A 16,835-nucleotide genomic window follows, 5' to 3' on the forward strand; every position below is an offset into this window, starting at 1 on the left:
TATATGTTGCATATTGTTTTCAAGACTCCAGGTAAGCAGCAAATACATCAAGTTTGGTCCTGGAAGAATAAGTTAATTTCCAAATAATTGTTACTCCTGAGAAGGGTGGGGAGGGAAGGGGTGGCATTTGTACGTGGAGGCCTTACTCATCATTGGAGGCTTTCATAGTAGAGGGCAAGTCTTATTAAAAGGAGTTAAAAAAGGGGGATCCCTGGGTGGCTCAGCAGTTCAGGACCTGCCTTTGGCCCAGGGCCTGATCCTGGAGTCCCGGGGTTCGAGTCCCACATCAGGCCCCTGCATGGGGCCTGCCTCTCCCTCTGCCTGTGTCTCTGCCTCTCTCTCTCTCTCTCTGTGTGTGTCTCTCATTAATAAATAAATAAAATCTTTAACAAATAAATAAATAAAAGGAGTTTAAAAAATAAATAAAATAAAAGATCTGAAGGTGGGTACCTGAGGGGAGGGGGAGTGGAAGGATGGGTAAAATAGGTGAAGGGGGTTAAGATGTACAAACTTTATAAAATAAAGTTAGAGGGATGACAAGTAACAGCATAGGGAACATAGTCAATAATATTGTAACAACATTGTATGGTGACAGATGGTGACTACACTTATAGTGGTGAGCATTTTGCAATGTATGTAATTGTTAAATCACTACGTTGAACACCTGAAACTAATAGAATATTGTTATGTCAACTATACTTCCATTTAAAGAAACGATCTGAAGCAATCTAGTCAACGTGTTAATATCTGTTAACTCTGGGTGATGACATATGTGACTGTACTCATCTGCCCTTGCAAAATAATTCATTAACACTGTAAATGACAATGTCTAAAGCAATGCTCTAGGATACATAAGAACCTAACACAAGTGGGGGGAGGAGCTCTGGCGGGGGTGGAGGGCATGGGAGACAGGTGGTTGTACGACTGCTCACTGTAGTCTTTTTTGTTGCTTGTATTTTTATTTTTTTCACTTACAAAATATAATAAATCTACAGGGAAGTATGCAGCCCACACATACACAGCTTACAGAATAATTTTAACTCAGGCACCACCGTAGCCCAGATCAAGAAATAACATTAAATACAGTCCACTTGGAGAAGAGCAAACAGAACGGGAATGTCCAGCTCAGTGACCTGTTACCGAGTGACCCTCTTCCCCCCCGCCACATCTGGACGCGCCCTCATCCCCACCAGAAGTGTCCCATCTTGGTTTCCAGAATGATGGCTGCCTTGCTTTTACCGTTTACCCCTAAAGGTGTGCATCCATAATGACACCAGGATTTTTCTACTTTACATAAAAAGAACAATTTGTGTAAACTTTACACAATGAAAAACATTCCCTTATGCACAGGAACCACTTGGGTCCTGCTTCCTTTCTTGCAAATGATGTCCCTGAGAATCACCCATGTTGAGGTCACACCCAGCTGTAATTTCTGCCCTTGCATTCCTGTGTAGCATTCTGTTTGTTGAAACATCAAAACAGGTCTCCATTCTGCTGTGAATGGACTTGGGGTGCCAGCTGTTTCCAGTTTGGGATGGACATAAATGATATATATATGGTGCGACTATAAATTATAAACATTTTTCTCCAGGCTTCCTAGTTCACAATTCATCTGTGGGTGTGAGATAAAATATACAGAACATAAAACATATCGTTTTGGTAATTTTCAAGTGTATTGCTCAGTGCTATTAAGCACATTCACATTGTTATCCGACCATTATCACCATCCATCTCCAGAACTTTTTCATCTTCTCACACAGATACTCTGTCCCCATTAAACACTAACTCCCATTCTTTGTCTCTTCTGTCCCTGCCAACCACCATTCTACTCTCTGTCTCTATGAATTTGGCTATTCCAAAGACCTCATATAAGCAGAATCACATAAAATACGTCCTCTTGTGACTGGCTTATTTCACTCATCGTAATGTCTTCCAGGTTCATCCGTGTTGTATCATGAGACAGAACTTCCTTCCTTCCCTTTTTTTTTTTTTTTTAAGATTTTATTTATTTATTAATGAGAGACACAGAGACATAGGCAGAGGGAGAAGCAGGCTCCACGCAGGGAGCCCGATATGGGACTTGATCCCAGGACCCTGGGATCATGTCCTGAGCCAAAGGCAGGTGCTCAACCGCTGAGCCACCCAGGTGTCCCCGAATTTCCTTTCTTTTTAAGGCAGAAATCCTGTTTTCAAAAAACACTGTTTAATTGCTACCCCATGGTTAAATATTTTAAATATTTTTAAATATGAATAATTAAATTAGGGGCGCCTGGGTGGCTCAGTGGGTGAGCATCTGCCTTTGGCTCAGGTTATGATCTGGAGGTCCTGGGATTGAGCCCTGCTTTCAGGGAACCTACTTCTCCCTTGCCCTCTGCCACTCCCCCTGCTTGTGTTCTTTCACTCTCTCAAATAAATGTTTAAAAATTAAAAGGCACAAAGTAACAAGATGTTTACAATAAAATTTAAAATAAAACTTCTACAGAAATATCTTAATCATACAACTTTAAATATTTTAAAGTATAAATTTAAATATTTAAAATAATTGTCTTGGTGAGGCTTTAAATAATTCTTTAAAATGAAAATCTTGAGATCTTAAAAAAAATTTTTTTTAATATTTTATTTATTCATGAGACAGAGACGCAGAGACACAGGCAGAGGGAGAAGCAGGTTCCAGGTAGGGAGAGTGATGTGAGACTCGATCCCTGAGCCACCCAGGCGTCCCTTCAAAATCAAATTTAAAAGCACAAAATAAAGCATAAAAATAAATATCTAATGTTATGTATGAACAATATTCGAGTATTTAAAATGGAATTTAAATATTTTAACGAACATCTTAAAAAGACTCTAGTTAAAATATAAAGTAATATGTAGATTGAAATTCAAACTGAAGCAATATTTAAATTTTTAAGTAGTTTGAAATTTAGACATTTAAATTTTGAAAGAAATCAAATGCTACTTTAAATGTATAAAAGTAAAATTTGGTATAATTTTAAGAAATAGCTACTAAAATAAAATTTTAAATTTTATTTAAAATAAATAAGAGATGAGATGTATAAAAAAATGTATGTTTGAGATGTATAAAAATATATTACCCCCTTCTCTCCCCTGCCTGGGGCTGGGGCACAGGACGCCCCTCGCTCCGCCCCGGCGGCCATCGGACCTCGCGCGCAGGCAGTGCGGTGGCCAGCCCGGCCGGCCCGCGAGGACCCCGCACAGCCAAGATGGCGGCGCCCGTGCGGCGAGCGCGCTGCCTGCTAGGGCTGCCGGCGAACCTGGGCCGCGGCTCCCGTGATTACCGGGCGCCGCCGCCCCCACGCCGCTTGCCAGGGCCCTGGTGGCCAGACCCGGACGACCCGCTGACCCCGCGCTGGCAGCTGGGGCCGCGCTATGCGGCCAAGCAGTTCGCGCGGCACGGCGCCGCCTCCGGGGTGGCCCCCGGTTCTCTGTGGCCGTCGCGGGAGCAGCTGCGCGAGCTGGAAGCTGAGGAGCGCGAATGGTGCCCGAGCCTCGCGGCCATGCAGGAGTCGCTGCGGGTGCAGCAGCTGGCGGCGGAGCAGAAGCGTCAGGCCAGGTGTGTGCGGTCGGGCAGGCGCGGGGCTGTGGGCGGAGGCCCTCCTGTGTGCAAGGCTTTCCCAGGTGCTGAGCACATAGCAGAGAACAAGATAATTTCAGATGGCAACAGTGAACCATTAGGAAGATAAAATTGGGTGGAAAATATGTGTGCTGCAGAGCGACTCTGGCTTGTGAGACCTAGAAACTCTCTTAAGAACTCGATCCTTAGGGACTTGACCAGACATAGCGGTGGGGAGATCTTAGGGAGAGTGTTCCTGGTAGCAGGAACAGCTGGTGCAAAGGCCCTGAGGTAGGAATATGCTAAGGTCAGTGTGGCGGGGGACGAATGGGAAGTGATGGGGCCTGGAATCAATGCAGAGGTTGGACTTGGAGACAGGTCTTAAGCATTGGGCTTGAAAGAACTCAAGACTAGGAAAGAAAGTCGGGATGCTGCCACTTCGGGAGGGAGCAGGCCAAGTGCCCTCCTGGTTTTCATTGTTCTTGTCCTCGTAATAGCTGTAGGAGTACGAGAGCATCACCCTCATTTTAGAGATGAGAAACTGAGGCCTGGAAGTTTGGAGTCATATGTCTAGTCACCCCATCAATGAACAGTGGAGCTAGAATGTGAACCTCAGTCTCTGTCCCATCCCAGCTGGATAACCCTGCTGTGGGGCTTTAGATCTTTCAGCTTCATGTTTCTAATCCTCAAAATGGGGACTGTGACTGGCACCTACAAACTCACAGAACTGGAAGGAAAGATCCAATCCATTTCTTGCCTTTACAACTGGGCCTGGCATACAGGAGGTGCTCAGCGATGTCTGCAGGATGAGAGTGTGCTGTGGGAAAGGCCATATGGTGTGTAGCTCTGGGATGGCTCAGTAGACAACTCAGTGAAACACTGAGTTGACTTGAGGTCTCCCCTGAGGGGTTTAGTGCTCTTGTGCTCAGGGTCATACACAAGTTAATCCACCTCTCCTGCCTGTTACTTCGCTTGTCAAGGACTTTTCCTGACAGTTTTAACGACCCCCGGAAGCCTTCCCAGTTTTTCATCTGAGTTAGAGGAATCAGAATGTGGGCAGACTAGGCGTGGGCTGTGGTTGGATGGGTGCTCCTCTTCTGGCTGGCTCTTGCTATCTTCACCACTCTACCCTCCCCTGCAGGGAGCAGCTCATTGCAGAGCGCATGGCCAAGATGCCACAGATGATTGAGAACTGGCGGCGGCAGCAGCAGGAGCGCAGGGAGAAGGAACAGGCAGACAAGGAGAGGCGGGCCCGACTGCAGGCCGAGGCCCAGGAGCGCCTGGGCTACCACGTGGACCCAAGGAGTGCCCGCTTCCAGGAGCTGCTGCAGGACCTGGAGAAGCAGCAGCGCAAACGCCTCAAGGAGGAGAAACAAAGACAGAAGAAGGAGGCACGAGCTGCGGCACTGGCCACTGCTATGGCCCAAGACTCTGCAGCACCCAGCTCCTGAGCTAGCCTTTCCCAATAAAACCTGCCACCTGATGGCCCCAGCCCTGGAGAATTCTGTGTCCTCTCTCATCATGCCCCTTCCTCAGCGCCCCAACACCTGTGGCCAGGAGCCCCCCACCCTTCTGGGCTTGGCTTCCTTGGGGACTCTAGGCCATGCTAACTGGGGCTTCAGGGGAAGAAAAGGGGTTGCGGTGGGGGAAAATAATGCAGGAGCAGATGGCAGAAGAGAAGAAGGCTTCTGTTTACCAACATTAATCTCCAGTAATTAGCCAATTACTAGGGGGGGGAAGTGTAGCCAAAACAGACTGTGGTGGTGATGGCGGGGGGCAGGGAGAAGCAGCCCTTCCAAGGCTAGGCTGGGGCCCACTGCCTGGGAATGAGACAGCCTCAGAGGGGGGTGTGAGACACTGGGAGCCCCAAACTGCAGAGGCCAACGGACCACTCTGCCCCCTCTCAGCACTGCCATATCACCTGTGCCCAACTAGCCCCCAGACCCAGACGAGCTGGAACAGGAAGCCCCAGTAGGCACACACCACCGGACTGGCTTTTAAAACTTTATTCACTTCAAAACCTTTATCAGAGACACAGTTCTGTCCTAGGGTGGGGGGTGGCCTCGACCTCCAGAGCAGCTCTGTTGTTACCCCTCCCCAGGCAGAACTAAACCAGGCCGCCTCCTCCCCAGCAAAGGGATGCAGGCCAGAGCCCAAGGCCAGACTGGAGAGGGGGTCCTTGGGCCTCTGAGTGCTCACCCCAAATGGAAAGGTCAGGCCACTTCAATGGAGGATCAAAGTTTGGGGCTCCAGCTTCCCCTCACCCTGGAAGAAGGGGGGGAGGTCTCCGGGGCTCTTCAGGGGGAGGGGGAAGCAAGCAGCCGCCTCTCCATCTGGCTGCAGGGAGCTGGGACAGAGGCCAAGAGGGGCCCATCTGTCGCCTCCAGTCCTGCCAGTTTCTTAGAGCAGGCAGGGCTGGGGCGGGGGATGGGGGACAGCTGTCTGGCCTGGGTCTTCTCAGGCCAAGATGGGAATGGGGGCCACTTTAGGAGGGTGGGAAATTGGTTTTTTTTTTTTAAGGTTTTTGATTTTTTTTCCACTTCTTAAATAAACATGAATATATATATATTTTTTCTTTTATAAAACTTTTGTGGAATTGAAGGGTGGGGAGATTGTGGGGGGGGGGGCGGCCTGGCCTCCCTGCATCACTCGTCATCAAAGTTCTGACTCAGGAGGAAGTTGGCAGCCAAGTTCTCGTTTTTTTCACAAGCGAAGTAGGCCTGGATCACCAGGCTCTCTGGGAAGCCCAGGGCCTTCAACTGTGGGAAGATGGGTAGGTATAAGCAGGGGCTGGGGGCCCTGCCCACCAGGGAGGACACCCCGCAGCCAGACCTCTTACCCTCTCTATAGCTTCTTTCTCCTGTGGTGTCACCTGGATGTAGTTCATCTGTGGAGCCTCCTCCCCTATGGCGCCCACCTCCCCCTCCACATCTGAGATGTCTGCCAGCTCCCCGGGGGGCTCATTCAGCATCTGGATGAACTGCTCCTGGTGCCGACTAATTTGCTGTGGGAGACAAAGGGGAGGGGACTGTGACCCACAGCCCTTGGTGCCCATCCACCCCTGCCAGGTCTGTATCCCAGCCGCTTTTTCTTTCAGCAAATATTCAGAGGGTGCCTAGTCTAACCAAACAGCAACATCATAGTGGATACAGGCCCTATCCTGGTGGAACTGAGATTCTGGCATAGGGAACACAGGCTATTATAAAGAAACAAATAGGTAATTATTTAAAATGTAAATAGTGGGCATGGCATATAGTAGGCAAAGAACTGGACTAGAAAAAACACTGCAGGCCAGGAAAAGATGGACCTGTGATCTGTAGGATAGGAAGTTTCCTCCAGATAGAACAGTAAGGGCAAAGGCCTGGAGACAGAAATGCACCTGACAAATCCCAGAAACAGAAGATCTGTGTGTCAGGAACAAAGTAAACAAGCAACAGAAGGGGAACAAAAAGGAAAGGAAGGCCAAGACCACACCTTTCTCTAGTGCCTTCTAGTATAATGGGACACCACGGTGATGGTTAAATAGAGAAAGACGAGATCCACGTACATTTTAAAAAGACTAACTCGTGGGTGTTGCGTACCTGGGGCTTCTAAAACTCTCTACAACTCTATTTTTATGTACATCTGACTTTAACTTCACAGCAAAACATGTTTTTTCAGGAATCTGGCTCCTGGTGGAAAATGGACCATGGCAGGTGTGCAGAAGCCAAGGCCTGGGTACTGGCTGCCAGGGAACCGGGTGGGAGAAGAGGTGGCAGCCACGGAGGTTGAATGCAGGGCTGGGCTGAGAGGTTCTGGCAAGATAGGTGATGGATGACCCCAGCAGGGGCATAGGGCCTGTGGCTCAAGCAACCCCAGGCTGGTCTTTGTAGGCATGGGGAGGCCTGGGAAGAGGATCAGCTCTGAAATCTTAGACCTCTAGAAAGCATTTTCACAGGTCCGTCAAGTCAGCCATGGATTTGGAGGTTTGGGTCAGTTACGTCAATCTGGGGGGAACATCATCACTCAAGATGATATGCAGGGAACACTAAAAAGAAATGAAAAATAAAGGTGTTCAGTCTGTGTGCTGTCACACCTGAGAACGTAAGGAGGAGGAGCCAACAAGAGACTGAGAAGTGAAGAACAGCGGCAGACGACAGGCCCTAAAGCAGGAGAGTCATGCCTTTACAGAGGATCTAATAAACCCTGTCACACGGAAGGGCCACTGCCCCTCTGCACAGGAACCTTCAGGGGCAGGATGATGCCTTGCTGAGCACAGGAGTCCCAGAGCCAACTGGGACACAATGATCTTGGGTAGTGCTTATGGGTAATCCCATGGAGGCTAAGACAGGGCAAAAAGACCCAGAAGGTAGAGCAAAGGACCCAGAAGCTGAAAGCAGACACACACTATGCCAACTGCCAGAATGCTCCAGACCTCTGGCAACTTCCTCTGTGAGAGATGATGACAACAGCACCCATTCCTCACAAGGTGTTTGAGAAAATTACATGAAACAGGGCAGATCATTAGATTGTATGGAGCATCAGGGAGTTGTTAGTCTGTTTTCCAAATACAGTGGGGCTCCTACATACCACGCTAGGCCAGACTAGCTCTCTGAGGCTGTGGTACCCAGAGGGGAGTAGAGGTGGTGCCCGCCCTGGCTTCCTCTACCCCCAGGGCCGCACCTGCAAAAGCTGAGGATTCTCTTGGCCCAGCTGCTGGAGCAGGGCAGGCAGTAGTGCCGGGTTCTGCTGAATCACCTGCCGCATATTCTGGAACTGGGGCTGGTCCCGCAGGAACTCCAGGGGGTTCTCTCCTGCTGGCAGGAGAAAGGTGTGTAGTCAGACACCACACTGGACTCCCAGAAGCTTGGGGGCAGGGAGTCAGATGCCTTGACAGCAGACACCCCACATGTACATCTCCCAATTCACTCACCTCCTTCTGTGGCTGGCTGCTCCGACACCTGGCTCTCCTGGACAGAACCATGTTCTGGCTCGGGACTCCCAGGAATTCCCTGTCAGGGGTCCTATTTAGTTCTAACGCATAGACTGCCCACTGCCTCCCTTCTGCATGTTCAGCCCTGGCAGAAGACAGGTGAAGCCTTGGCCCTGCCCTCCACAGGCCCACCCCACCATTCATGCCCAGGCTCTTGCAGGAAGACTTTCCCGGTGGGAATCACAACCCAAAGTCTTCTGAGGACAAAGTTTTGCCTCTCTGACCACCCATTACAGCATGTAAGCCCATGTACTCCCTTGAGGCCTCCCCAGGAGGCAGCAGCCCCACCTCACCGTGAGTAGATACTCCACGGCTCGGTGGGGGTTGTTGTAGCTGGCTCTCAGGGCGGCCACGACCCGCTCCCTCTCATAGCCCATGGACATGATCTCTGTCAGCATCGTCTCATACTCAGAACCAGTCACTGTGGAGGGAGCAGCAAGGTCTGGGTCACCAAGGAGGGAGAAGGGCAGTTCCCAGGCCCCCCACACCCACACAAGGCCCCACAGCTGGCGGGCACCCAACTGCTTCTGCCCCAGGGACCACCCACCCACCTAGTGTGGATGCCGCATCTTCCTCTCGCCCGCTGCTACCTGAAGAAGGAACAGAGCTGCAAATTCAAGAGAGAGAAATCGGACCCTGGCTTCTGGCGGCTTGCCCTCCCCCAGGTATGTGGAAACATGTATGTGTCAAAATGTGCTGGGAAGACAGGGCCCAAGCTGGGGCTTCTGCTCCCTGGCCTTACCCTGACACGGACTCCGGGGATGTCGTGGGGACTGATTCCTCCGATGGGCTCTTGTCCTCTCTGGCAGTAGGTGGGGGATGGGACATGCCTGAGGCAGGGGCCGGAGGGAAGGATGTGGAGGACTCCGGGGCAGCAGTGGGTGAGGCCTCTGGGGGTACTGAGGTGCCTGGGCTAGTTTTGGCCTGTGACACCCAGAAAAAGGAGCAGGCATCAATATCCCTATCTAGCCCCAACATCCCATCCCGTCTCAGCCCCGCCCTATTCATAGCTAATCTCTCCTGGGCACACAGGCTCTTTGTCAGATCCCCAGCTAATTCTCTCACCCTCCCAGCCAGCACACTTTACCCACCTTGGTCACCATAACGACCACGAAATTCTTCTCATCAATGCGATAGTCCCTGATGGGAACGTCATCGCTCAGGATCTTGCCAGCATAGATGAGTTTCTGTCCAGCCACAGGGAAGGCATCACGACCCTTCTCAGCTTCTATTTTCTCCTTTAGCACCTTCACCTGGAAGGAGAGGAACACTCATTGCAAACCTCAAGACTCTTTCTTGATGGGGGGACGGGCAGGGGAAGGGACTGCAGACCTCAATGGCAGAGAAGCTAAGCTTCATAGTAAAGCATGCCAGATCCCACTATTCAACGAAGTATTTACCTAACACTTATTACACGCCAGGTGCTGTTCTAGGAATTGAGCACATAACATAGAAAGGAACAAAACTCAACATAATTCCCTGCGTCTGTGAAGATAACACTAATGCGAGGAAAAGTGAAAAAAAATATAACCTCAGATAACGTAAAATGTGATGAAAAGTAAAACAAAGAGGAAACGAGATTCCTCATTCCACACTGCTGACAGTGCTGTGTTTGCCAAAAACATCTTATACGGACAGCACTAACATAAGTGTGTACATACCGCTTTTAAAGCTTCACTACTGCATGAAGTAGATATCATTACCCCAGTTTTATATTTGAGGAAACAGGCACAGGGAGATTAAGTAGCTTGCCCAAAGTCAAACAGTTGGCGTGATCAAAAAATATGAGTGTTTCCTTTTCTACAAAACGTAGAGTTCAATGTCTCCATGAGGTAGTTGTGCAAAGCGCCAAACACACATTCAATGTCTGATGCGTCCTAAACCTCTTTTCAGCTAAAAACGCAGTGCAATGTTTAGACCACGGGCTCTCACATGAGACAAAACCAAATTTGAAACCCGTCTGCCATTACTTGCTTTATGTGACCGTAGCAAAATCCTCTTATTTCTAAATTCCCACATCTGTAAAACGGAGTGAGTCAAGAGTGCTCAAATGATGTCTGTTTTGCAACTTTAGTAAGATAACACAAAATTGCTCCGCTGCTGGTAAAGAACCGCCAACACAGACCACTGAAAAGTCAGGCCGTTTATTATCATTATCATCGTCACTGGCGTCACCACTCCCAAATGTGGCCACCAACGTCCCGAGGAGACGCCTGCAAAGCTGGGAACTCGGAGGCCCGGTCCCGGAGAGCGTGGCCGGGCCGGGAATCTGAGCCTTCGGCTCCCGCGACCCGCGAGGGCGCTGACATTGGAGCCGGGCCTGATGGGTGCCCCGGGGGTGGGGCCTAGTCTGGAGACCGGCCCTTGAGCGCCATCAGCACAAGTCGCCGGGGGCTGGGCCCAGAACCACAGGGAGGTTCGGGAAAGACAGGCAGGCTGGGACGGGTGGGCAGAGCCCTGCCCGCGCTGTCCTCCCCGCCCCTCCAGTCGGGATCCCGTCCTCCCCGCCCCCACCCCATCCCCCGGCACCCGTCGTTCCCGCCCCCGGGCTCCGGTCCAGCTCCCACCGTCTCGTCAGGCTCCATGCGGATTTTGAAGGTCTGCTGCTGCAGCGTTTTGAGCGTGATGGTGACGGCCATGGCGGGGCCCGAGCGACGCGGCGGCCCCGGGATCCTCACACAACATGCAACTCACGCCGCCGCCATCTTAGCGCCCAGCCGCGCCGCGAGCCGACCGCTTCCGGGGCAGGAGGTGCGCGCGCCGACCACCAGAGCACGTGACCTCCGCCCCCCCTTAGCTTTGGTGGGCATGCGCGAGAGGCTTTTGGCCAGGCATGCGCAGAGTAAACTCGGCTTCCGGAGGCAGCTTCTCATTCAGCACGCATATACGTCACGTGGCTCCCTGAGAGTGACGCCATGCCCGCTAGCGGTGACGTCAGACGGCCACAAAATGGCTCCAACGTCCCCCACTTTCATGATCTTGAGTTTGTTGATTACATCGAACAAAATTTTTCATCTACTTGTTGTAGACACTTGTATTTCTTGTACAAAGGCTTTTTTTGTCTCCCAAATGACTTTTGTTCTAGTGTGGCTACCCTCAAAGGAACCCTTACTCGGGACTGGGAAAAAACACTCAAAAGGTCACCAACAATTAGTTTAAAAAATGAAGGATTAGTTGGCTGAAGGTGATGATGGTGCTTTGGGGGACTGGATGGTGGCAAGGCAGAGTTCTCTCCCAGTTACTGGGTGGAGGCCCTTCCATCCTGAACTGACCATTACCTGCCTCCAAAACTCTTTAGTTTCTCACTCAACGTACGCCCTGCACCAGGGAGTTACCGGACACCTCACCCATTGCCCAACTGTAACCAGGTCCTGCTGTTTTTCCCTTCACAGCAGGCAGGGCCTGGAAGTTCCCACCATAGTAGGCCAGGCTGTTGAGGGCTTCTTGTCTCTCTCCTGCAACAAGGGACATAAGCTCCAGGCCACCTGCTGGACTTCAGTGGCAGCCATAGTAGACCCCAAAAGAGATGGGCTCTAGAGAACCTAGACCTTGTTGGCCTGTCATCTCTGCACCTTCCTTGAGGCCATCTCTTTCCAAGAATTCAAGGATTACCAACATGCTAGATCTACCATATCTGAACCTATATTCTTGATTATAAAAGGAGTAACTTAATTAACCCTGACTGGTATTAAGAATACTTGTTTAAAATAGTCCAATCATCCTAGTCTTGCTCTTTTAACAGTCAAGAAGTATATACGGTTGAGTGTAAAATAGATCTCATGAAATGGTGCTATGGTGTGAGTTCATAGCCCTGCCCTACCCCTTACATTTTGGAGCTTAGCCTCATCAAACTGAATGGGGCAAACTAAAAACAAAGCTCAGTTTGGCATGAAGACTCAATGAGTAATATCTGGAGTCTTTGTAAAGGCGCTTAGAACACACTCTTCTCCCACTGGTTTGAGGTTGTGGGGGTAAACAACAGACCCTGTAGCCTTAGGGGGACATTCAACCAACACTTTAGCCACTGGAAAATGAGCCTTACTCGAGAGTCACCTCCCCCAGAAGGAGACACAGGAGGAAGACACAAAACTTAATTTAATAGAAATTTTGTTTGTAGTTCTTACATTCTCAGTGTGAGCCGAGCTGGAACCCGCTGCCCCACCCAGAAGTGGCCCAGTCCTGGGAGCAGGGAAGAAAGGGAGGTGGTAGGTGGGGATCAGAGCTCAGGCCCTAGGAGCCCTGTTCTTCCTCAGTGCTGGGGATGCCACCCTCTTCTCCTGCCCCCCCCTCTGGGATCCAGGAAGGTGAGTGGATGGAATCTTAGGCCTGGGGCTTCTCTTCCACACTCCCCCTGCCCCCTCAGGTTGGAGGAGAACTAAGGGATTGGAGGAAAGAAGGGGACAGAGGAAGGCAAAGATGTCAATCAAGAAAGATGAGGATCAGGAACAAGGACTAAAGGAGAATCAAAGACAAAACACGTTTTTTTTTTTTAAAAAAAAAAAAAAAAAAAAGGGAGGAAACAAAACCAAAATCCACCCCAAATCAGAACCCGCCTGGAAAAAAATGAAAGTTCTCCAGTCTCATAGAGACATTATTTGGCGCAGCCGGCTCTGCGGCGGGAGCGCTCAGGCCTCAGTCCAGCCCTAGAGGCAGCAGTGTAGCCCCTACAGCTCGTCCTTGGCCTGGCCAGCGGCAGCATCATCCTCTTCCTCTTCCTCCTTGTCATCCTCGTCCTCCTCATCCTCGTCCTTGTCTTCCTCATCTTCCTTGTCTGCCTCCTCTTCTTCCTTGCGCTTCTTGTCCTCCTCCTCCTCCTTTAGCCTCTGCTCCTCATCCTGCTTGTCCTTCATCTGCTTCTCTGCCGCCTGCACAGAAACCACACAGCTCAGGGCCCGGCCCCCCGCCACCAGACCTGCCCACTCCCAAGCCCAGGACCAGACCCTGGTCCCACCTTCGTGACACCCCAGGTCTCATTTCCAAACTCCTCTGCATACGCCTCGTCGTTGGTGATGAGGAAGTTGTCAAAGATAGTGCCAGACTTGACCTGGAGGACAGGAGAGTGGATGGAGGGTGGTCAGGGTGGACACTAATGTCCCTGGCCTTGGACAAGCCCCACCCCCTCCATGTTCCCATGACAACTACACAATGCCCTTTGATTTCTACATCTGTAAAACAGGATCTCTCAATATCTTGTTCAAATGTTTTTCTGGTACCTACTACATGCCAGACACCATTCCAGACACAGATTGTTTACTAGTGAATAAAACTGACAAAATTTTAAAACATTTCATTTCAGAGGAACCATTTTTTTCTAGTAGTCACATTTATTATTTACTTTTTTTTTTTTTCCAGTAAGCTCTACTCCCAACGTGGGGCTTGAACTCATGCCTGTGAGATCAAGTGTTGCATGTTCTACCAACTAAGTCAGACAGATAATCTCATTAGAAAAATAGTGCCAGGGGTATCTAACCAACTTCTAACTGTTGAAGGCAGTTAAAAAGTTTGTTTGCATAAAGGAACTTAGAAAGGTATCTGGCACGTAAGCTGAACCTCAAATTGGGTGCCGTGAGAACTCCATAAAGACAGACCAGAATATTATTCAAGAAAAGCACCAGTTTTGGCTCAGAGCTGCCTGGGGTTGAACATTTATCATCCCTTTCCTCCTTAGTGACTCTCAACATTTGAAGTGCTCCATGAATCCCTTCTGTGTCTCACCTGCCAGAGATCTAAGCCCAGAACAGCAAAGTTTTCATAGGCATAGATGTTGCTATCAGGAGAGTACTCAGGGTTGTCGATCTCTGGGTGGATCCAAGTGCCCTTGTAATCTGGGTTGTCAATCTGCCGGGGCTTCCACTCGCCCTGCAGAAGGGGAAGGGAACCAGTGGTTGAGTGGAGGTCAGTGTGCTCCCCACTGTGCGCTCCCACCCTGCTCAGAGCTCCAAGCTCACCTTGTACTCAGGGTTCTGAATTACAGGTGGTTCCCACTCTCCATCCATCTCTTCATCCCAGTCCTCTGGCTTTTTAGCATCAGGGTCAGGAATGTGCTCAGGCTTGTCCCAGTCCTGAGGGAACACAAAAAGGTCAGTCAACCCAGCTGTCCTCTACACCTTCCACATGGGGAGCTTCTGCCCAAGCACCAACCTCAGGCTTGGAGTCTGTGGGGTCATCAATCTTGGCCCGCTCGTCCCAGTCTTCAGGCTTTGAAGCATCAGGATCCTTTATCTTCTTGGGAGGCAGGAAGTCCCAATCATCCTCCAAGGAGCCTGACTCCACCTGGCTGTTGTCAATCTTCACCTCATAGGTGTTATCCGGCCGCACAATCAGCGTATACAGGTGTGTGAATTCATCATCCTGAAGAGGGTGGGAGATGAATGGCCCCGCCCATCAGGCTTGGCCTCTGAGGCTTCCCTATCAGCCACTTGTCACCACCCCCAGTCACACCTTGCAACGAATGTCCTTGTTGATCAGGACGTTCTTGCCCTTGTAGTTGAAGATGACATGAACCTTCTTGGTGCCGGGGCCACAGATATCCGGGCCTAGGTAAAAAGTGGGTTTAGTTAGAGCAAGAAACTGCCCACCACTGTAAAGCTCCCAACCTTTACAAAAGAAGGCTTGGTTCTTAAATGCAGATCTGTAAAGGGTTACAGGACAAGAATCATACCCTGACTGGTTCTAAGGAGCTGAAAGTGGAGCCTTTTAAAAAGGAAAAACAGAAAGAACAAAATATCACCTCTGGAATTTAATGCCCTCACTGGAAATAGCTACAGAAAATCCCGTGAACTGCAAGTTTCAGACCAATAGTAACAATGCAATGTCCTCAGCCTTCCTCGCAAAGACAAGCCTTAACTACACAAGTATCTTCCCATGTTCTCAACACTACCTGTGGTGGCCCTTAAGGAACCCAGATTTAGGTCTCCTTCCAACTAATCAAAGGTCAGCGCCAGGGCGGGGTCCCTCACCAAACATGATGTTGTACTCAGAGTCTCCGTGCATGTCCGTCTGGTCCAAACCATCTGGAAATAGCTTCACGTAGCCGCCCCCACAGTCGATGTTTTGCTCATGTTTTACGGTGAACTGCACCACCAGTGTCTGGCCTTTGTTGCTGAAGGGCTCAAATCTGGCCGACAAAGCGTAAAAGCGGGCATCCTGGCTTGTCTGCAGCCCTAGCAGGAGACCATAGTGAGGTCATGGCTCAGCCCCAAGCTCCAAGGACCCTAAGCACTGGAGTCAAAGAAGACTGCCCCTTCCTCCTGCTCATGGGGATACCCACGCTGTGTGACATGCACGGCTTCCTCCAGGAAGTCCTCCTGAATCCCAACATCCACCCGTCCCAGGCTCTTACCTTTATCCTTCTCCTGGTCACCGTAGAACTTGCCGGAACTGAGAACAAATTTACCAAAATCTGACTTGTGTTTGGATTCGATCCAGCGGTCGGTCCACCCGTCTAGGGGATCAAAGGGGCAGGTCAGTGCGGCCGTACTGACCTCTCCCCACGAATAGCTATCTGCCAATGGCCTCAAGTTGCTGAAGACTGGAAAGGAGATATCACCTGACTGACCCCACCCCAACCTCTAGTTTGACATCTTCGATGACTTAAGGGCTCCTCCGGCGAACCCTAACTCCCGCCGCGGGAGTCCGCTGTACCCTCGACGCTCCCCAGGGACATGGAAGGAAGGATCGCCTGCGGCTCTGGTCCCTGGAGGCCACCGTATTGGTCCTCTAAGCAGTAATTACAGGGGACAACGCAGATCTAGGCTGAGGGGCCGCCCTCGTCGTCGGGGCGGCCTCGAGACCGGACCAGGCCTTACCTCCGTCCAGAAACTGCTCCTTGAAGTAGATGGCGGGTTCGGCAGCGGCCAGGCCGACGAGGCCGAGCAGCAGCGGTACGGGTAGCAGCATGGCGGGGCGAGGGGGCGGCGGCGCGCGGGCCCTTTAAACCTCTCCTCCGGCGGCGGCTCTGCAGTAGGGACGGACGCTACCGCCGGCCGCGCGTTTTTATACCCTACCGCCCCTCAAACCAACCTGGCCCGGCCTCTTGTCCCGCCCTCCGCACCTTATCATTGGTCTGCGGCCACGACCCTGACTTTCCATTGGACCGCTGTCGTCTGAGCATGTTAGGCTGTGCCTCGGAACGCAGGGTTCCCAGATGGCCGATTTCTATTGGCTACACAGCTGGCCAATGAAGGTCGACCACGCGTTGTGGGGGCCGCCCACCGGTGTGGTGGGGGCCTCGAGCCCCTCTGCCCAGGTCATGTGACCAGACCTCGACCCAACCCCGCCCTTGCCCGCGCG

General features: G+C 50.9%; 3 protein-coding genes across 4 annotated transcripts; 1 reads left to right on the forward strand and 2 right to left on the reverse strand.

Moving 5' to 3' along the window:
• The first annotated feature begins 3,180 nt into the window (after window positions 1-3,180).
• Window positions 3,181-5,073, forward strand: GADD45GIP1 (GADD45G interacting protein 1). The gene is made up of 2 exons (XM_025457728.3): window positions 3,181-3,571; window positions 4,713-5,073. Exons 1-2 carry the CDS (start codon window positions 3,222-3,224, stop codon window positions 5,020-5,022), a joined length of 660 nt encoding a protein of 219 aa, XP_025313513.1. The 5' UTR covers window positions 3,181-3,221; the 3' UTR covers window positions 5,023-5,073.
• Window positions 5,074-5,562: 489 nt separating this feature from the next.
• Window positions 5,563-11,338, reverse strand: RAD23A (RAD23 homolog A, nucleotide excision repair protein). 2 transcript variants are annotated; one of them, XM_025457726.3, is made up of 9 exons: window positions 11,111-11,338; window positions 9,635-9,796; window positions 9,286-9,467; window positions 9,095-9,150; window positions 8,837-8,964; window positions 8,484-8,562; window positions 8,234-8,367; window positions 6,411-6,575; window positions 5,563-6,330 (listed from the first exon to the last, which is right to left on the reverse strand). In XM_025457726.3, exons 1-9 carry the CDS (start codon window positions 11,180-11,182, stop codon window positions 6,217-6,219), a joined length of 1,092 nt encoding a protein of 363 aa, XP_025313511.1. In that variant the 5' UTR covers window positions 11,183-11,338; the 3' UTR covers window positions 5,563-6,216. The 2 variants fall into 2 exon arrangements, with proteins under 2 accessions (XP_025313511.1, XP_025313512.1); XM_025457727.3 differs by having other exon boundaries at window positions 8,234-8,364; window positions 11,111-11,323.
• Window positions 11,339-12,620: 1,282 nt separating this feature from the next.
• Window positions 12,621-16,527, reverse strand: CALR (calreticulin). Its single transcript, XM_025457724.3, has 9 exons — window positions 16,352-16,527; window positions 15,886-15,987; window positions 15,503-15,706; window positions 14,985-15,079; window positions 14,685-14,894; window positions 14,492-14,605; window positions 14,259-14,402; window positions 13,495-13,587; window positions 12,621-13,408 (listed from the first exon to the last, which is right to left on the reverse strand). The coding sequence occupies exons 1-9, from the start codon at window positions 16,440-16,442 to the stop codon at window positions 13,208-13,210; spliced, it is 1,254 nt and encodes a 417-aa protein (XP_025313509.1). The 5' UTR covers window positions 16,443-16,527; the 3' UTR covers window positions 12,621-13,207.
• Between the last annotated feature and the right edge of the window lie 308 nt (window positions 16,528-16,835).

Source organism: Canis lupus, chromosome 20 (assembly GCF_003254725.2).
Source record: "Canis lupus dingo isolate Sandy chromosome 20, ASM325472v2, whole genome shotgun sequence".
Lineage (NCBI taxonomy): Eukaryota > Metazoa > Chordata > Mammalia > Carnivora > Canidae > Canis > Canis lupus.